Source organism: Neodiprion pinetum, chromosome 7, assembly GCF_021155775.2.
Source record: "Neodiprion pinetum isolate iyNeoPine1 chromosome 7, iyNeoPine1.2, whole genome shotgun sequence".
NCBI lineage: Eukaryota > Metazoa > Arthropoda > Insecta > Hymenoptera > Diprionidae > Neodiprion > Neodiprion pinetum.
Genome location: NC_060238.1, coordinates 5,360,435 through 5,382,324, shown reverse-complemented (window position 1 = coordinate 5,382,324; position 21,890 = coordinate 5,360,435). Strand labels below are relative to the sequence as shown.

The 21,890-nt window shown below is 34.3% G+C and overlaps 2 protein-coding genes across 10 annotated transcripts in view; one reads left to right on the top strand and one right to left on the bottom strand.

Annotated features, from left to right (window-relative positions):
- The first annotated feature begins 1,612 nt into the window (after positions 1-1,612).
- Efr (ER GDP-fucose transporter) lies at positions 1,613-6,362 on the top strand. The gene is made up of 5 exons (XM_046635359.2): positions 1,613-2,060; positions 3,463-3,679; positions 3,810-4,124; positions 4,267-4,418; positions 5,043-6,362. The coding sequence occupies exons 1-5, from the start codon at positions 1,984-1,986 to the stop codon at positions 5,287-5,289; spliced, it is 1,008 nt and encodes a 335-aa protein (XP_046491315.1). The 5' UTR covers positions 1,613-1,983; the 3' UTR covers positions 5,290-6,362.
- Positions 5,897-21,890, bottom strand: part of AMPdeam (AMP deaminase) — a 35,417-nt gene continuing 19,423 nt past the window's right edge. For 7 of the 9 annotated variants that reach the window (XM_046635341.2, XM_069137639.1, XM_069137643.1 and 4 more), the window contains 10 exons: positions 15,594-15,747; positions 15,054-15,240; positions 13,592-13,941; positions 13,295-13,492; positions 12,786-13,081; positions 12,482-12,608; positions 12,141-12,304; positions 11,752-12,046; positions 11,364-11,474; positions 5,897-11,141 (listed from right to left, as the gene is read on the bottom strand). In XM_046635341.2, the coding sequence (XP_046491297.1) occupies positions 10,977-11,141; positions 11,364-11,474; positions 11,752-12,046; positions 12,141-12,304; positions 12,482-12,608; positions 12,786-13,081; positions 13,295-13,492; positions 13,592-13,941; positions 15,054-15,240; positions 15,594-15,747 (2,047 nt within the window). In that variant the 3' untranslated portion in view covers positions 5,897-10,976. Of the gene's footprint in view, positions 11,142-11,363; positions 11,475-11,751; positions 12,047-12,140; positions 12,305-12,481; positions 12,609-12,785; positions 13,082-13,294; positions 13,493-13,591; positions 13,942-15,053; positions 15,241-15,593; positions 15,748-18,448; positions 19,314-21,890 lie in introns of those variants that run through there. The other 2 variants (XM_046635347.2, XM_069137645.1) reach the window with 2 other exon arrangements.

Here is a 21,890-nt window from a genome sequence, read left to right as displayed (position 1 = left end):
TCGATCAATCAATCAATGTGTCCCTGTTTTTAGAAGAGCTCCTCGGTTCTCCTGCGCTCCTGATACCAGTAGTAATTTTTGCTGAAATTTCTCCGATTTGCTTAGTTCCAATAAGAAGTGGCACGAAAATTAGCGATCTCATGCCCTCTCGAGCAAGCAAGCATGCCTCCAGTCACACAGCGTCGACATCACATGCAGTCAATCAATGTATCCCTGTTTTTAGAAGAGCTCTTTGGTTCTCCTGCGCTCCTGATACCAGGAGTAATTCTCGCTGAAATTTCTCCGATTTGCTTAGTTCCAATAAGAAGTGGCACGAAAATTAGCGATCTCATGCCCTCTCGAGCAAGCAGGTATGCCTTCAATCATACAGCGTCGACATCACATGCAGTCAATTAATGTGTCTCTTTTTTTAGAAGAGCTCTTTGGTTCTCCTGCGCTCCTGATACCAGGAGTAATTCTCGCTGAAATTTCTCCGATTTGCTTAGTTCCAATAAGAAGTGGCACGAAAATTAGCGATCTCATGCCCTCTTGAGCAAGCAAGCATGCCTCCAGTCACACAGCGTCGACATCACATGCAGTCAATTAATGTGTCCCTGTTTTTAGAAGCGCTCTTTGGTTCTCCTGCGCTCCTGATACCAGGAGTAATTCTCGCTGAAATTTCTCCGTTTTGCTTAGTTCCAATAAGAAGTGGCACGAAAATTAGCGATCTCATGCCCTCTCGAGCAAGCAGGTATGCCTTCAATCATACAGCGTCGACATCACATGCAGTCAATTAATGTGTCTCTGTTTTTAGAAGAGCTCTTTGGTTCTCCTGCGCTCCTGATACCAGGAGTAATTCTCGCTGAAATTTCTCCGATTTGCTTAGTTCCAATAAGAAGTGGCACGAAAATTAGCGATCTCATGCCCTCTCGAGCAAGCAGGTATGCCTTCAATCATACAGCGTCGACATCACATGCATTCAATCAATCAGCCCCGATTTTAATCGACCTTCTGGGCTCTGATGTTCTGCTTTCATCCGTAACAGTTTTACGCTAAAATTACCTCGATTCTCCTCTATCGATAGCACGTAACCAGCAGGCATTCGCATTATGAATCGTAAGCTGAAAAAGCAATCGCGACAGGACTCCCAAGTATTTTGGACTACGTTTGCAAAATTCGACCTAATATGTCATACAAAACGTCAGATCACTATATTCTACAGTAATTCAGAATCAAAATAATTGACGTAAAATACGTAGAAAATTTTGAGTTTCTACAGAGCTAATATGCTCGAAGAGATATGCGATGAGGAATCGTCGCGTTTACCGAGTTTTCAGCCACGATGGCGTGAGTCTTCACAAGGTCATATCTTAAGACGACAGCGAAGCTCAATTCTCCGCGGAAGAAATGACTAGCTTATTTTCAACCAATTAAACGTGTGGACGGCAGAAAAAGCAACAGAATCTCAGATTCTCAACTAATATCAACTTCCTTCTCCACCTGCTATCTTTCTTGCTGACCGAAAGCGGCATGAATGCATGATTCAGCATTGATGACGTCATAGAAGTCCTTATCACATAATTACAGGCGACATTATGAAATATGAAACCACGAAGCTTCAACATGAACTTATTCAGTGGTACAACGGCAATCTGTCTGCAAACATGTCGCATCGTGTAATTTAAACCCTAGTATAAAGCGCGCATTCAACCGTTAGCCGTGGCTACGTAGAATTGCTGCTCAATTTTGAGCAATTGTCAGCATTCGTTCAATGCAAACTACCTACAACCTTCACGTGGCGTTCGTGGCGGTAATTTGTCCGCCCAGAGATAAGACTGAAAGTAGAATCTTTCCGTCAGTGATATCGTGACCGCCGTTATATTATGTCAAGAATTCTATTGGCAGCTTAGTTCCGTCTCCGAAAATATCTTCGGCATTAGTTGAATTATCCCAAATTTAGTCAATTCATTTATAGGTTAACTATTTGACAACAGTTTGTTAAAAATGCAGGCTCCTCTTGCTATATTTTTCGTCTTCTTAGGATGTTGTACAAATGTTGTTTTCCTGGAACTTTTGGTCAAGTATGTATGCCTATTATTAATTAAGTCCTACGTATCAGTTGTCTTTTCGGAAGTTTTATAGTGTTCAGAAATAATTGTATACAGTATTCGATCCTTGAATCTGTACTTTATTATATAATATCATCCAGCACAATTTATTACAAATAATAAATATTTTACAGAATTCATGTTTCACTCTTCACACATAATTGCTTATATTCTCTTGTATTTGTACAGCAAGAGATTTAACAATGTACCTATAATTTTAGTCATGCCCTTAAAACGTTAGATATTATCTACTTGAAGTTTCGATCGATTAATATTTTCTGTAAACCGAAATTGTCGCTCACACTAATTTCTGATAATGAAATCCTCAGATAAAAATGAAAATCGGTAAGTTGCTTAAGAGTCCCAAATAGTTTCAGTTCAATATTGGAACTTTATATTGGCGATAATTTGAGTTTTCATCGAGCTAAATCGATCGAATGTTCATGTATACTAGAGACATCGATAATTGAAAGTGTAAAAGACCAAGTAATTCTCAATTCACGGATTTCCATTTCTGTGTAATTGATTCAATTTATTCAACCATCGCAGCAAACTAGTTTTTCTTATCTATCTTATTGCAGGCTTTGAGGAATTAAGAATTATCAAGTCATGTTATTGTCATACGACTTATGTTTTGTCCTCTCTTTAGAGCTCCCTGGTATTCATACTAACTCTAACTTACTATCCACAAGGTTACAGAAGTTAGTGAGCTGGATCGGAAGAATAAAAGTAACTCATTATTTGTCAGAACTGAGAACAAGCAACTTTTTGTTCAAATACATAAATTCTTGAATTTCACTCTACATTTTGTATAGCAATTTTATCCCTTTTTGCCACATCCTTGTAATGCTGTTAAGAATACAGTTTTGTAATAAATTAATCAATGTTTATTATATACAAAGGACTTTGGAATATGCGTTATATCTGAATTTCATCCACTTTTGATTCATTCATTCTCTAATATCTATGGCCTGATAGAATTACAATATATATCCATTCGCTTGAGTATTCTGATAACCCAAATACTTGAAATTGCCAATTGACCTTCATATATTATCTGATTGAATGTTTCTTCTGACTGTTTCATTTCTATGCTCAAGTATATTAACAATTGCAGCTGAAAGTTTATGACTAGAGGAACAAAAACATCGAAAACTGGATAAAAATTTTGTTTTTAATATTAAAACCCATCACTTTATTGAATGTTTCTTTTTCCTTACTGTTTGGCTATCAATAATATTTTCGAAAAATAAAAGCTAGGCATAAAGAAATATCGAATTTATTTTCAACGTTTTATTTCAAGAACAATCACTCAACAGCCCTAGTGAACATGTTTTCAAAAAAATAATTTCTAGCCGGTTATAATTTTTTTCAGAGAAGACCCTGGCAGTGGGAACTTAATTACTTTCTCGCAGTTTGCATTTATTGCACTTGAAGGTTTCATATTCACTTCGAAGTTTGGAACGGTGAAACCCACAATAGGAATAAAGGATTACACGATTTTAGTTTCAATGTTCTTCGTTGTTAGCGTTTGCAACAATTATGCTTTTGATTTCAACATACCAATGCCCTTACACATGATATTCAGAGCTGTAAGTATCTCCCTTTCTTAAACTGCAACAGAATAATGAACATAGTTTGCACTTTGGCTCTGTTGCAGCTTTGCGTCGCTGTCGTAGAGATTATCGGAATATTTTCTCACCACTGTTTTATTGTCCTCAGGGTTCTCTAATAGCGAATATGATCATGGGAATAATAATACTGAAGAAAAAATATGTATTTAGCAAATATCTTTCAGTATTCATGATAAGTTCGGGAATATTTTTATGCACGCTAATCAGTGGCAAAGAAGTCAAATCTACGCAGATCGTCCGCCCGGACAGTTTACCGACTACTCCGTGGGATGACTTTTTCTGGTGGATTCTTGGCATTACTCTGCTCACTGTTGCTCTGTTTATATCCGCCAGGATGGGCATTTACCAAGAGGTTTTGTACGTACGCTACGGAAAACATGCCAAAGAAGCCCTGTTTTATACGGTAAAACATCCCCACGTTTTTTCTCCCATGGAATCGCTTCTCCAGCCTGCATGTTGGAATTCAATCATTCAGGAATCTTGAATTAACAAAATATTAGATACGACCATGCGAATATTATTGTGAATAATAATTTGTTTTTCAGCATTTATTGCCACTACCCTTCTTTCTGACATTACTACCAAATATCTGGAATCATACTCTTTTGGCTGTTAATTCGGATCCTCTAACGCTACCTCTCATTGGCGTTTCAATGCCCAAAACACTCGTATACCTGATAGGAAATGTACTGACACAGTATCCTTTTTACACATATCAAGTATTTTGATTATGTAGCAATTTCATTATTTGCAGATTCGTCGCCCTGGAATATTTTATGAACTTTTGGCAAAACCTATAACTTGTGTACTATTTTCCCCGAATTCTTAGCAAGCAAGTTTACAAATTTATGAGATTTTACAGAGCAAATTTTACTGATGGATATGTTACTTGGACAGAGAAATTTGCTGCGCAAAGCTGTCTGAATAATTCGTTGCAGACTGTTACCCAAAAAATTTAAACTTTAGGTTCTACATGCCAAGGTGAAATTCACGAATACAGTTATGAAAACAATTATCTGTCGTACGTAACTGTAAATACACGTGAGAACCACCTGTCCATACAATACTGGAGTATTACAATATATCTTTGTTATTCAAATATTACACTGGCAAGATTCTACCGCCGTTGTGTTGTTTATGCTTCAAGCACAAACTCATAGACTTCGAGACGAAAATATAAACCTCGATAAAATATTTGCCGAACATTCAGGCAGCTATGGTTAAAAATTGTAGCTGAATTAACATTTTTATGTACATTGTACAAAGTTACATCAAATTTTTTTTGAAAAAATGCGAGCTTTATTCCTTACCAAAATCTTAGATACATGTGCATCAGCTCTGTTTATGTACTGACAACGGAGTGTACATCGTTGACAGTGACGCTGGTGGTGACGCTGAGGAAATTTGTGTCGCTACTATTTTCTATACTGTACTTTAAAAATCCATTCACATTGTACCATTGGATCGGAACGACCCTGGTTTTCGTTGGAACAATTATATTCACAGAAGTCGTTCCCAGAATTCAGCAAAGCTTACAAGCACCGCCGAAAGGAGAAAAAGTACAATAGTTGAGCATAAATAGGGTGGGGAAGTTCTGTGTGTCTTTGTTTATTGATTTATAACAAAACTTGCTCTAAGCACTATGATATATGTGAACAATGTGCAGTATTTTTTCAATTCTTTGTTTATGACAGCCATCGTATTCCTCTGCTCTTCACGATCCCATCCAGGATCTCGTAATTAGCTATACAAGTTGACACTTATTCTTTTCAGCGTATTCACTTATAAATTTGTGACCTGCGCTCCTCATTTACCCTGCAAATTGAAACAATATTACCAAGTCTCCTGGTAATAAATGCATAATTATATTTATTCCAGCGCCACGTTAATCATTTGCAAATTTCAATCGTGGGGAGATTTGCACAGATATGTACATCAATTTTTACAATTCATATTTTACTGCGTTTAATAAAGATTCTAAGAATAAAGAGAAAAACTTATAGACAAAAATTTAGACGCACGTGTGTTATCTGTTATTTTGACCGCATGATTTTTGAAATCACAACATCGTAGTTCAAGATTCCATATTTTTGACATATACGATGTCATTGTTAATTATAAATTCATACAATATGGAATAAAGATTAGGTAGTTGAAATCTTTTTTTGTTGAAACTCGTTAGATATTTCAGGCTGACCTGGACAACAAAAAAATGAGTATAGGATTTACTTGTTTTTGTGACTGTTGAAAGGTAACCATTACTTACAGTTTTACCGCAACTGATGGGAACATCAGTGTAATGTAATTAAAATACGGCATTTTATTACATTTACCAAACATTATTACACTTTAACGTAATATCCGTTATACAGTAAATTGGTATACCGATAAACTTCAATTCTAGTCATTGCACTACAAGAGGGAATAAATTTTATTATATACTCTAAATTGTCGCTCTGATAATATTGCAGAAAACGTTTTTTATTGTAAAATAGCTCAAAAAAAACTCAATAAAAAAATATAATGGTGATAATTAAACAAATGATCATAATAATGTCAAGATGTCACATATCACAGTACCAATCTTGTACTTTTAACAAGACTGTATCCGAAATTAATATATTGTATATAAGATATTCAATTATAGTCATATGATTATTATTATATCAACCATCCCGAATTTTTTCCCAAAATCCAATGTAATTCCTACATAATGTAAAACGACCCAATGTTATTCTGTTTAATAAAAATTAAGATTGTTAGAAAAAATACACACTCAACTGTAATAGCGATATGATGTCATCGTCAAGTGCGAGGTCGTGGATATGTGGATCACACTGTTGCTTTTTTCGTTTGTAAAACGTCACGCTTATTCTGATGTCTCCTGGTAAAAATGTCTTGGAAATATTTAGTGATGAAGCTGAGTTGATACTTTAATTGTATCCTGCGTGTTTAGTTATATTTTAATTTTATTTGGTCAGATATGCGATAAATGCCTGTATGTTTAATGTGCTTTTTCAATTAGCTTCTCAAATTGAAACCATGCCTTATTAGGACTTAGTCTTAATTATATAGAACTTAACGTAATCATGAAATACTATTTATGATAATTTGTATATAATAAGTCTCCGAACAATTATTGTAAGTAGAAAATTTATCTAGTATCTCCTTTTGTTTTTTTAGATTTTAGAAGAAAAGTTATTGGCAACTATGGAAGAAACATCGTGACACGTCGTTATAGTAAATGCAATGTCTAGTTCGTTTCAGAGCAATTTGAGGTACGTCGATTTATCCTGAGTTACTCAAATTGCTTAAGGAAAGCTGATTGTTCCGGGATCAAATAATTACAGGTGAAGACGACATAAATTAGGGTGAAGACATTGGTCAAGAAAGTTCTCTGAAAGTTTATAGTGAAAGAAAGTCTCAGAGAAATTCGAGGTATTCGAAAAAAAAAAAAAATAAGAGTATGAATTCGATGGTTTTGTAGAAAAATTTCGGGTTTTTCTCCACAAAATAATTCACAATCTTCTGTACAAACTTGAAGTTCATCAGACTTTCGAATGAGTAATTTTTATACAATTGAAACATTTCCTATTACCATTACAATAATTGAATTCAGAGAAATTAATTATCGTGAATGAAATCGAGAATATATATATATATGTTTACGTGTAGGAAACGAGAGATTGTAAGACTCTGAAATCTGAAACGATTAGCTAATATTACAGGCGTTCAATTACGTAACATCAATGTTCATAATGGCGTATGATAAGTGGTAATCATAAATGCTTTGTTGATATATGCGTATTATTTACAGTAGCGTGTAAATTGTACGATTACAACTCCACAATCAGCACTCTGATAACTTGGAATAATTTTAATTTCAAATGATTTCTTGCTAATGCGAAACGTTAGTAAGTTGGAATTGATCATTTCGTTCCGGTTTACTATGAGTTTCCTAGAGTTGACTGCTTCGAACAGAAAAGTAATAGAGTTTAAACTGCAGGCTCAAATAGATAATGAAAAAATAAGTTCAGAAACTTTGATAAGTTGGTTCTATTTGCGGAAAGCCCGTTTGAAACTCGTATTTTTTAAACGGAAATTTCGCTTTTTAGAGTTCCATGTATGATATACACATACATGTGGATAGTTGACAAATAAACGATTATAGATGTAACGTTTGCAAACAAAGGTTGACATCCTTTTTAGGATTAAGTGTGATAATCAGACTGATAGTTATAATATAAAAGTTGAAATATTGATGAAATTATGTTTCTAAACGTGTTTTTAGTTCAGAAATCGCACCATCTTGACAGAGGCTAGATTATAATAAATTATATCATATTTAATCATATCGAAAGAAACATTATTTTCATCATTATACAGCAGATTTATATTAATAAATATATACGCATCGCGCATACTTATACTTATTTACTACGTGTATCTGTGTACAGATAGATGATGCAACTTATTTGCTTACCATGATTGTTGTTTGAAATTGAAAAACTTTGTTGTGTAATTAGATTAATATAGTAACTACAATAATATAGAAAAATTTAGTAAAGAAGTATACATACCTATATGTATATTGTGTACATTTTTGACGATCAGAGATTCTGTTAGCGAATGAAAAAACAAATTTAATTTATTACAATTAATGGTATGTTACAATATGTATGCGACGTTAATGTTAATATACATTAACAGATACTAAAATCATATTTCAACGATATAGGTATATTTTTCCTATACAATATAATATTACGCTTTATACAATAAATAAATTCGTTTCTATCAATTTGACAATAATTCCATTCAAATATTACATATCACATCCTTAGATTTTATGAATAGTATGACCAATATATGCATGTAGACAATATATAAACTAAAAAAAAAAAAAAAAGAAGTTTAGCAGCGAAAGTATCGCACTTTGGTATTTACTATATTTCCATTATTCTTGACGATAGTTGACGCGACTCTTCACAACTATTAAGTTGCGAAGGATCGCGTCAACTATCGTCAAGAATGACGTGTATGCTTGTGGTTTAAATAATCTGTATTATATTGTCAATTAAATAGCATATAGCAGGTTTTTATAGTTGGATCTTTTGAAACTTGGAAATTTAGAAAATTGCATATAAGTTGTTTTGCTACCCACTCATTTTTTAATCGTTAATTACATAACACATGAAATAATGCGTTTTTTCTATGCACAATAGTAGCTAAAGAAAAATCGGTAAGACATGATGAAAAAGAATATAAGATGTCAAGATATTATCTACATGATAAACGCATCTTTCTTAAAAAATCCTCAAATCAATCTTATATACTACTAAACCTGCCGTCACGACAATTAGTCTTAAGGAATTTCGAGAAAACAAGAAATGGCAAACTCTATATTCTCTCTTATAAAAAAAAATCTCCCTTCAAGAGATTTTCTAAAAGATATAGTATCTTAGTTTTTTAGTGAAAGCAGATTTGATTAAAGTAACGTCAGACAACTTCAAAAGAGCCTAAAAAACGTCATAGTTATCAGTAAGTTATTGTAATGTTACATTCAAAGCACAATGTGGATGTTTACATTGTAAATTCGTTTTACAATGTTGAAAAACATAATCACGAATAATCGATAAATAGATAACTAACTGAAGAGCATATATGAATGACAATGATTATTACGTACAATACTACGATCATTTAAATGGATCCAAATAAAGCTTCTCAGGTTGTTTTCAAATACCAAATACCAACTGAAACAATGAGAAATTTGTATATGAAAAACTAAAATATTGTTAAAGTCGATGACATGTTATGACAGCTAATCCGACGTAATTACTATAAAAAATCTACTAAAATAATTAAATGTCATACACGATTATATGGTATAAACGTACAAAAATATAACAAAAACGATAAAATTTAAGATATATTAATATAACAAAGGCTCGAAGTCGAGACCTAAAGTGACCTCCTATCCTCTGTCATTACTTGCAAGTTATAACATTTTATTTACTTGACTAAAAGCTCATCGCAGTATTTAACTCAACGAACGTAATGAATTTTAGAAGCTAAATTGTATTTACGGGGAAGAATTTATTATTTTTTTCTTTCATCTAGTTACGCTACTCTTAAATTGGTCAATGTTCTTGCTAGATTTCGTATTCTAAGCTTACATATTTTCAAGTCAGACGAAATTCCTAGTACTTTTGCTTCAGGCAAAAAGTGACTAAAATATATCTAAATCATCGGATATGGGCTTAAGTGATGATACATGTATAACAAACACAGTTCACAAAAAAAGTTACTTGGAAGCGTATTCGAATTTTCGAATATGCAGATTGTAGACTTCCACAAGTACAGAACTAGGCCTGAGTTATTTTATATACATGCATGTAATTGGCATCCAAGATTCCAAGCTGCGCCTTGAACTGAAGTAAGGTGGCGTTGATAGGGTTACGCGTGCACAGATAACGTATTATACACGCGCTGATAACATGCTTGTGAAAGTACGCGAATGGCGCTGCCTCAAAATTTTGTTATTTCATATACCACTCTCGGAAAATTGAACAAAGAATTAAACTTAAACTGTCGTTGTACTACGAGCAACTTGAATAATCAAGTCCGAAATTTTTATTAGTAAACGAAAAGGAGTCATCGATTGTTGTAAATTGAAAAGTCCCAAGTGTAATGTTTGACACAGCTATAAATTAATATGAAAATGACTTGATTGGGACATTGTCTAAGTTTGATAATCTCGTTTATTTATGTAAGAGCTGATAACGCTGGAAGACAGATCTCTCATTGCGACAAGCATTGACGATTATCATACCATCACTCTTTATCGCATCAAAGATTATAAGCGCGACAATAAAACTGTACCAATTATGTACCAAGTATCGAGAGATAAAACTAGACTGACAACTTAACACTTGTGTGATATTTTAAGCAATCTTGTCTACAATTTCTTTCTCGCGAGATCTGTACAGCTTTTTTAGTTTATATGCGTGCCCTTTGAAAAGATTGAATGTTCACGACCATCTATAAGAAAAATGGACCTCTGTTTTTTTATTATTACAAGGCTCGATATAATTAGTATTTGGATAATGATCACGTAAGCAGGGAAGCAACTGTATCGATAATATTGAAAGATGCGGCATGAAAGTTCAGTGACGCCATCTGTGGGGAAATCAAATCTTGATTAAGTGAAACAGTTTCTTTTTTTTTATAGCAGAAAATCACGATAAGAAACCTAAAATGCATCAGGTTTCTCGACAACCTTGAAGATGTTGGATAACTCGTCGAGTAGGGTCTCGTAACGGTATGCGACACGAATGTCGGGGACATTGGTCCTCGTTATATCGTTACCCGCTACTCCTTCTTTTGTATAATTTGGCCCCAGCCAGTACTGCTTGCTCTGTAAATATTAACGTACACGTGTTATCTCTAAATCGTTTATATACGAGTACATCTAACATTACGCCGTAGCTAAAATGAAACACCAAAAAATCTCACGGTAAAAACTCCGTGGATTCGATCAAAATCGTTAAATTTAACGTATTTCAACACGATTCAATGAACTAAAAACAATTCATTTATAAAAAAAAAGTTTCACGACACAGCTGAATCTTAAACTCACTTTGTGTGGGAATCCGCTCATGATAACCGAGTTTCGAGCGAGTTCACACATGTCGCATGAGCTGAGTTTCCAAACCTGAGCAGCGATACTGTATTCTTCCATCAAAGGTTCCTGTATCAAGAAATTGAATTGAAAAATTGCATCGTTCATAACGTTAAACGCAACGCTTATAGTTTGCTACGAGATTTGCCCAATATTTTTCTTGGAAACATGAAAGAATAAGAAGTTTCACCAGACACGCGACACCTCAATAAAAATTTGATCATGTAGAAAAAAAATGTGCAGTTTTATTTACTTTTGTAGTAAAAAAAAATAATTTGGAAAGCCTTGATTCTTTGTCCTATAGTTGGTATAACTATCTCGAAAGCAAAATTCTATCTGTATGTACCTTGGTGAAGTGGAATTGTAGTGGATCGTCCGTCGATAAGCTGACGCAGAGTCCTCTGGCCAGATATTCGGGTAACGGATTACGATGGTAATTGAGAAATAAGGAATTGTTGCTGAGGGGTGACATAGCGATACCGATTTGGGTAAGGTAATACAGATATTGTAACACCGGCACCTTTCTCAACAGTAAACCGTGAGAAATATTTTCGGCCATCATGTAACCGCACACGAGATGCTGGATGGGTCCGGCTTCTCCGCAGTGCGGCCTCAAAACAAATGTGTTCAAGCCTTGTTCTCTGTAAAAATGATTGACAACAGTTTGGATTTACCCATCTCAGCTGTGCAAGTGCTTTCGACGATTCAAAAAATTATACTCAAACGATAACTTACGCTCGGAAATGGTTTAGCACTGTCATGTTAGCGTAGGTATAGTACTGATAGTATCCGTACGGCGGATTTTCAATATCATCCCATTCCGCTGGCGGGCTAACATCTTTGTCGAACAACGGGTTTTCTGGTTTACTCTCGTCATCCACTGAATCAAAGCCTATTACCTGTTGACAAGAATATATTTCAAGATAATCAGAAATCGAAATTTCTTGCACCAAAAATATCCGCCCAGTTTCAAATGCTTCTAATCTGGTCTCTACCGCAAGGTGTTTAGTTAGTATAATGCATCTTGAGAGATCGATTAAAAGATGTTTAAAATACTTCAACACTGCGATACTTACATATTGTAGAAATTTGTGAAGTTCGGGATGAGTTGTCGGATCGTTAGTGACCTCAAAAAGAGGTAAGAATATATTGTTCAAAAACTCTTGGAAGTTGGTCATCAATTTGTTGAGTTTAAAAATGTCACTGTAAAAAATTAACATCGTTCACACATACTCTTGTACAACGTTGCGACGCAAGTTGAACCTTGGCATTTTGATACCCATTCGATTACTTCATCCAGTCACAATCAATTAAGGAATAAATGCAGTTTGAAATCTACTGTAAATGGTATTTTAAATTAAGTATATCTCGATAACTTACAAAAGCCTTGGTATTTGTATCAGCCACCGTACGTTGTCCGACGAAACATCACTTTGGATTGCCCATTTGGCTAACTTATCCCATTCCTCTGGATTTTTTCCATAAATGGACAGACGGAGTTCGGCATTTTGGTATTTAGATTCCTCAAGATCACTCGCGACCTCTTTAATGATCCTGGCAAAGTATTTTCCATTCAAATAATTATCAGTTTTCAGAAAGACTTCGCGAAGACGACTTTCACCGATAGGATTATACTTGGCATTGAACTTGTCGAATCTGTGAAAGGTGTTTCTGTCCTGAAATATATTCGTAGATGATAAGTTTCCATAATGTGATATTTCAGTGAGGGCGTTTCAAAATCATCATTCTCATCTTGTCAATAATAGCGTAATAATTTTTATTCAAGGCTGGCGACTTCGGATTGACTTTCATTTTTATGCAAAAATGTATGCAGTATGTAATGGCTTGACGTTATAAGAACACAATGGCTGACTGTTTTATATGCTTACAGCGTGCACATCCAGCATATCCACAGTCAGATCATACGTTGTGAGGTTCATGGACTGAAATACTTCTCGCAGAGTCATCGTTTCTCCGTTTCTTGCACACGTCACCACCTCGTCTGCATGGTTTTTCAGTGTTTTCTTTATAAATCTAAGAAGATGCTTTTGATTCATGCAAGACGCTGCGTGAATATGAGTATCAACCTGTAACGAATCGACTAATGTTATAACTTGCACAGGGGATTATAATTTTATGGCGATTGTCAGACTCAAAATCTAAAATTACGAATTCATATATCTGACCTTTCTGATATTGTAAAAATCCCTGTGGGGAACAGCCTTTTGACTCGCAAGCTCTCTAAGTTCATTCAGCAGTACGTGGAGCTGAAATTTCGAGGACAAATAGCTCAATCTCCTGTAGCAAAAGGATTTCAATGGCCCGTCAGCTATCATCGTACAGAGAAGATTCATGTCTCCTACAAACGTAGCCAAATCCGGATACGAGTATGGAACCGGCTTTCCATTCGCGAGATCTTCTTCGTTGCAATAGACGTTAAAAACTCCGTTCACAGCAGATATGAGGTAATTTTTTGGAGGCGGAAAAACGCATTCCCATGGATCGCCACGCGACGCTGGTGCATGAACTGGATGATCTGCGTAAAGTGAAAATAAATTTAGTGGTGGGTTTGGTACTGACGTCATTTAAAACGTACAATTATTGACTTTGCAAAGAGAAAAGAATTGGTTTTATTTGGACTTGTGATATGGACTGTAGTAATGGACGGGGAAACAAGGATAAAATGGATTAGAACCTTGCCAGGGAACATCTTTAATAAGGGCATCAATATCTGCATCAGACCGAATTTCGAGTAGATCACTTTCTGCGGAGGATGACAGCATTCCTTAGGAGAGAACGCAAAAAATTGTGTAACTCGAAACTGATTGCAACTCGTCTGATTGACGTAAGGTTTCTTTAACCATAATTACATTCTAAATTAATTGCAATTTCAGACACATGTCCGACGATCGTTCTTGTGAATAAGTATAATTGCAATGAAGCTTCGGTGGCCAGAAATTGATACTTTTTAGTGTTTTTATTATGAGATAGTCGGGCATTGAGTATTTATCAAATTATTATATTCATAATCTGCAAAGATATCGTGAAAAATGCAAAATTAAAAAATACTGGAGTTATAAATAAAACCTTGGATATACTTTATTTTCTTCAGAAGACTATTTTCCAGAAATTCTATATGATGTTCAAATAGCAATATTGAATTAACTTCTGAGAAGGAAAGATTACTTATGTCAGCTACTTTGTAGAAAATGATCTTCTTCTGCTGTCTTAGAACAAAATCGAATAAATCTGCTATATTCTTATGCATTTTGAAGCAATTTGAAATGAAGCATCGATTGTATTGAAGAGCTTTTCTTTATAATTCCAGTATATTCTGTTTTTGTATTTAAGAGATCTTCGAAGTTCATACGAATATAGTAATTTGACGACTATTCAACGTACGACTATCTCGCAATAAAATTGAGAAAACGTTATCGGTTTTCGACTAACGAACATCTTTACAGAACTTGTAAGACATAAGCATAAAAAGTGTGGCTAATTTTGAATGGGAGTGAATATTAAATTGATCAAAAAGACGTGTCATCACTGATTTTATAGAAATCTGCGTGGGAGTAAAAGTACATTTCAGGGTCAAGCATCAAGTGTCGATGCAGTTCAGGCAAACTCCTAAAGCTGTTTCAAACATACCTGCGATCGGTTTACGATCATCATGTATTACTTCCTCGACTGTGCTGTGAGGCGCCCTATCGGCACCTCTCAAAAACCGAGAGGTAATTGAGGGAAAGCTTTGTTTTGAATTCTGCATGTATTTCTCCCGAATAACAAGCGCCTGTACAAGCATCTGTGACGCCTGTTGTAAATCCTCAAGAGGCACCTGAAGCATCAAAAATTGATTATTAAAAATTAATACAGTGCGTCGAAAACTTTCCCCGGTTACAAAAGTTTTAAAATAAATTATGCGTAACTGTGCATATCGAGCATGAGTCAGAGACCAATTATGAACATGCAACGCTGATTAGTATCTGCATTATTAGTCTCGATTTTGGGTAAAGAAGAATGTCGAACTTAAACTCAAACCTAGAGGCTTCGAATATCCTCCGGCAATTAATTCTCTTACAAGTAAAAGATTCTCTTGTACTCTGATCAGTTTTAAAAATATTACACATTTGCTTTACTGTTAAGAGTAATTACTAGTCATTAAAGTTTGAGTGGAATGTCTTATCTTACCCCCGAGGTATCCTCGCCGGATATCGAAACACGTTGAAAGTGTGGAACAAAATCATTTTCTTCAAGGCCAAATGGGTGTTCATTTTCATCCGGTACTCCTGGACCTATCGATGGTTCGTAATGACTGCGTCGCTCTTCAAGGTCCTTCGCAGCTCTGTAATAATTCAGAAAAAATCATCCTGTTGTTATAATCGACTGTATAACAAATGAGAAGGTTCTATTAAATTAGTCGTAAAGGCGATAGCTCAATTGAGATTAAAATAGGGCTTCTTTATTCGTTACATGTGTTGAAAGAAGATAGAAAAGCTTTTTGTTCATTTGGCATACAAAATATCTAAATTAAAAATTTCTCTCTGAAATCAAACTTCATTTCTGAAATTTAAATCTACTTCTTACATAAACTTAAGTTTCGGTAAATGTGTTGCTAAATAAACTCATGGAAGTGTATTTAAAGCATCCGGATGAATTGAAAAAGTTGTTTGTATAAGTTTTTTTATTCCATATAAACCAGAACGCGCAACTTGTTCAAAATTTTTTTATTCTTTAAATTCGGGAGTTAAATAAATGAGGAAATACAGGAAGTAAACTACAGTTTTATAAACAGATAAATAAATGTCAAGGCATCGTTTCGTGCAAAAACAAACGTGGAATTCAGTGGAGTAGGTATAAAAATATTATCATACAAGTGACTGAAACCATACGATGAGCGACGTAACGTTGAAGTAACGAAAAACCTGCAGGGTGCAGTAATTGAATCAAAGACCCAGGTCACGTATTGTAGGACGTTATAATTAATGACCTTGCCCGAATTATATTGACTTATTTTTAAACATATCCTCGCTAATTATCTTGGGTGAAATTTTTCATTCAGTGGAATAATCCAGATACCATTCTCAATGATTGAAATATTTTATTAACTATTTATAATATCAGAAAACAAGAGGCTCGGTAATTGGGAATTATTAGACTTTAACGACGCGTCACGAAGAATTAACGAATAGTTATTAAACACCTATAATATTTGGTAGAATTTCATTGCGATGGTCGCCGTCTTAATTTTTATCATTAGAATTTCGACGAGGTTCAAAAACAAGATTCGATAATTCGGTAAAAACGAGTTGACTTGTAGACAGTTGAATTTATACACACCGTTGGATAATAACTAGGAACAACAAAGTTCGAGTTACAACTGAATGCGTTTTTTTTTTTTTTTTTTCTTAAACGCAATATGAAAGAACTTGTAAAAAAATTATTACGTATTCGTGATTTTCACGCAAACATCTCAGTATTACTGATTTTCAATATTTCCTGACATGTTTAACACATAAAAACGATATAATTGTTAACTTGTTTCTTATCGTTCGAAAAGTGGATCACGTATAATACTCGAATAATAATTAATTGACTCGCATTGATAACGTTTGGCAAGAAAGATCTTTTTTCTAAATCCAGAATAGATCGCGTTATATTAATCATGCCACAGGGTTATCAGCTGTTAGCGCAAATAATGCTGTGTGACAGGAATATCGAAGCAGAATGAATAACGTTTCATTCCATAGTGACGAAAAAAAGGATAGTTTCAACATTTGGGTTTTCAGGGCAATATTCTTTCGCAGAATAATTATAATTCCAGATATTAAACCAATTAACAATTATGTTGAACGATATTCGTTAGAAGATAATATTTTACCACGGATTAAAAATGCGTACAATATTGATCAAATAAACAAACATTTCTGAAAAACTGTTAAATCGTACACGATCATTGCACGTGATTGTTTACAATTATTACGTAGAATTTCTTTCGCGATACTGTGTTTATTTTGAGTTAAAAAAAAAGAAGAAAATGCAGTGTGTCTGGAAGAAAACGGATTGCCATAAAACTTGACTTGAATATTATTTTTCACACAACATAATTATCAGTTGCTGTACTATTAATTGTATTTGATTGGAGGAGTCGTGAATTAATCAGGATATTTCTAACCACGAATAACAGGCTTATCTCATTCGTATTCTTACATCGTATGTTGTAAATAAGCATTGGCATATCCATTTAAGTTCCACGCAATTATAGATCGCATGCTGATCGAGTTTATTTTATTACTTAATAAACCTTACTATTATTTATTTGTCGAGGTTGAAGCACCGACAATTAAGTTCGCTTGTCTAATTTCGCAATTATTCAAATCGATTGATTTTAAATTTAACTTCAATTAAAGTCACGTACGACGTATCGAAATTCGATATAAATTTGATAAAATTTAAACAGCAGTTGTTTTTCTTGCTATTATAAGTAAAGTTAACTTAATTTCGGATATATCACGTAATAAATAAATATGTATCATGAAAAATTATTCCATTGTTTCATATTGTTCAAGTATGGCTTTTATTGCGAGAGAAAAATACTGTGCAGAGATACTTCGCTGTTGAACGAATAGTAGAGATCGATCAGTACAAAATGTGCCTAAGTACAAACAGCGTCGATTGAACGAAATAATTACCAACGTAATAATAACGCGTGACTCAAATCTGTACACTTTGAGAAATTAAAATTAGTCATACCATTAGAAAAACGAATTCTATTTCGTGTGTTATATATTTATACTAAAAATTACAAAGAAACTCGTTCTATAAGACACAAATTAATACAATAATTTTGAAGTATAATCATCATCGTAGTCATTTGAATACACTAACATCAGTCTAGTTTCTTCTTTTTGCTTAAAACAAGGTGAAAACTTACCGAAATTAAAAACTTTTGACAGTAAGATTCGATGGATTTTAAACGTTGAATTTAAACATAATAATAAATAATAATAAATAAATAAATGTCGACGTGATAATTCGTTTCATACCTGAGTGTGACCATATTATCTCGTTGCCATCGTTTTGATGCTCGAACGTTGGCGAACATAATTCGATATTTATTCAGCACGAGATAAAAAAAAAAAGATTTCAGAAATATTTAATTAAGCCACTGCTGTGTTATTCTAAGTTTATAAATAATTATAGGTTTAATGGAATGTTGGACACAACCGTACTCGAAGGCACATAATATTTATATAATCTTCATCATCATCATCATCACAGTCGCATATAAATGCGTCGAAGAATAAACAATAATATTATCTACACAGATATATACACGCACCAAAGACTCGGCGTCAACTCGGTGTGTAAAGCACAAGAATTTCTTAATCGATGTGACAGTTATTGAAATACGTCATGTACCTGCAGTACATTCACAACTTGTATTCAAATCAGTCTCGTCGCGAATATAATATTAAATCAATCGATCCGTTGTTGAAATTGACAATACATAATTCGCAAGACACAGCGTGTCGAGCATGTTAAACATTTATATATTCCCCAACGACAACGAGACACGATGATTCTATGTATAAAATCGCATAGAGACAATAACAAAGACCTGCAATATTACATTTCGACGTCATCAATTATACGTAAAGTTTAGTTGCCACGGATAACGTTTAATTACATGCACTAGATACTCTCATTCGCGAAATAACTACATATTGCCAGCTTTGCATTTAGATGTATAGATAAAAAGATAGATGTAATCCGAAAAATAATTATGCTCCGTAAATTTTGAAAATTCGAATTTTTTCACGTTCTTTTCATCGTATTTCTGTCTATTTTCTTTTCTCTCTCATTTCTCTTTTTTCCCCGAGGTATGGAAGTAGGGGAAATATAAATAAATAAAAAAAAAAAAAAAAAACAGTTTATAATTTAATCGAAAAGGGGATTTCGGAAAATCATTAACCTCACGGAGGCACGACGCGTATGGCCAGACGGTGGCCACGCGAACACTGAGCTGATATAACGGCCGTTCAGAGCGCCTCGGCCTGGAGAATTCACAACCGCCTTGAGCACGTGGGGGGTGCAGGTTCTCCACCAGCGTTCGATCTGACGTTATTGCAGGTAGCCGCTGCCCCTATACTAGTATGCATATACGCCTCTAACCACCCTTGCAGAGCCGAGAGTCCGAGAGTGTGTGAAGTTGCCTGTGAGTGAGAGCCACCCCTGCATGATCCGATGCCTCTGACGCACTGCGTGTACATACACACGGTTTATGTACGGCTATATTATAGACGTAACGTACATAGAGATACCCGGGGTGCTTTATCTTCGACTACATTGATGAGTATCGAATGACGTCTTTGACCATTTGAATTACACGTTATTGTGGAGAGTTAAATTTTTTAACGAGACGATGTTCTCAGGCTTTTTGACTCGATTCGAAACTTTAAAATGGCGAATCGTATATGGCCGACGCAAATTTCAATTCAATCAAATACGGTCGTGAAGACTTTGTGCAGTGGTTTTTGGAATCGTTGATTACATAGTTGAAATCAAATTTCAAAAAGTCGAGATGGTGGATTCGATATCGTGGATCCAATATTGCTGACGAAAATTTCAATTCAATCAAATACGGTCATGGAAACTTTGTGCAGTAGTTTTTGGAATCGTTGATTACATAGTTGAAATCAAAATTCAAAAAGTCGAGATGGTGGATTCGATATCGTGGATCCAATATGGCGGACGAAAATTTCAAATTCAATCAAATACGGTCATGAAAACTTTATGCAGTGGTTTTCGGAGTCGTTCGTTACATATTTGTAATCAAATCTCAAAAAGTCGAGATGGTGGATTAAATATGGCCGACGAAAATTTCAAATTTGATCTAGTACGGTCGGAAAACTCGATGCAAGGGTTTTTGGTGTGGCTGATTACGAATCTGAAATAAAAGTTTGAAAATTTAAGATGGTGGATCCAATATGGTGGACGAAAATTTCAAATTTGATCGAATACGGTCAAAGAACTCTATTCAGTTGTTTTCGGGGTCGCTGATTGGATTCGCTAAACTCAATTTTTGAAATCTGATTTCATATTCGTAATCAGCGAGCCTAAAAACCCCCGGACAGAGTTTTTCTACGGATTTGATCGAATATGAAATTTTCGTCCGCTATGTTGGATCCGCCATTTTAAATTTTTAAAATCCAAATTCTGATCGGTTTATGTAAAACATGTATACTCGTATATGTAACGGGGTAACTTTCTCGGAAATGAATTATTTCTTCAATTTTTACCATTTTTTCAATCAATTTGTTTCTAACAATAATAATTTACATTATATCGCAATAATTACTCTCGAGTATTAGAAACCTATTAGTACACTAATAGAAATAGGAAAAAACTGCAAAGAAATATACTGAAAAGTTCTCTAAATATACGAAAAACGGATATATAACACAACAGTTGACTCAAACAGTTAATAAGTATCGAATCACGTCTTTAAAGACGAATCGTCGTTTCCAGCATATCGTCTCTGTAGCGAATAGAAGAATAGAAGAAACTTTTAAAAAATGTTATTGATTGCGTTTACTACAGTTAAAATCGGTTGAACAACATTTTTATATTATCTTACAGAAACGACTCTGAGAAAATTTTCGAATTACGCAAGCGGTAAGGTATCAGGTCGTTTTTTGGATAATTCTAGCTTTTGATCATCGTAGTGACCTTCAGATATTGATCAATACAAAAAATGTGCAAATTTTTTATCTTCAATTTAGATATTTTGATCGTATCTTACCTTGTTTTATTCTAATTTGCTCAGTTTCATTTCTATAACATGGTACAGATGTTGTTCATTCGTTTTCACAATCTTTCACGCAATAAACATTACAGCTCGAGTTTGGCTTTATTTATAACAAAATTTTGATTTAAAAAATCGATCTTCCTCTTAGAATCCGTAATTTCCAACTAACGATAGCTGAAATTAACTTTTGTCAAGCAAAACGTAGCAAATCTTTTTTGCAAACTTCTCCTACTGAATTCTAAATTCGTCGTTTGAAAATTGGCTCACATTTATTGTCTAAATTATGCGAAATGTAAAACAAACTTTGTAGCTAAGGAACTAGTTTTAACGGAAGAGCTTTTCCTCGTAAGTGAGCGTCTTTTACGCAAAAATTACGTATATACATATTTCTTTTTTTTTCTTACTTTATGAATCGTGATTGAAGATAGAAGGAGATACTTATCTTGAAAGTAGCTGTTCAAGTAACGATCGGCGGAGAATTTTGGCTCGAGTAAACGCGACGTGATATAAAACAGCAAACTCGCCCTGCGCGAAACGACGATAATATAAACAGAAAATTTTCGAAACCCGCGTCTGAATGGTAAAAAAAAAAATGGAAAAATTCCCTAACAAATTAGACAATATCATGTAATCAGTAAATTTTGTCCTGTAATATTTTTTCTTTCCTCCTACATTAT

Bases quoted from the DNA above. Each gene is read 5' to 3' on its own strand.
- Efr (XM_046635359.2), top strand. From the start codon at position 1,984: ATGCAGGCTCCTCTTGCTATATTTTTCGTCTTCTTAGGATGTTGTACA. The intron at 4,125-4,266 runs GTAAAACATCCC...TTTGTTTTTCAG, and splicing joins AAGAAGCCCTGTTTTATACG to CATTTATTGCCACTACCCTT. The intron at 4,419-5,042 runs GTATCCTTTTTA...CCAAAATCTTAG, and splicing joins ATAGGAAATGTACTGACACA to ATACATGTGCATCAGCTCTG.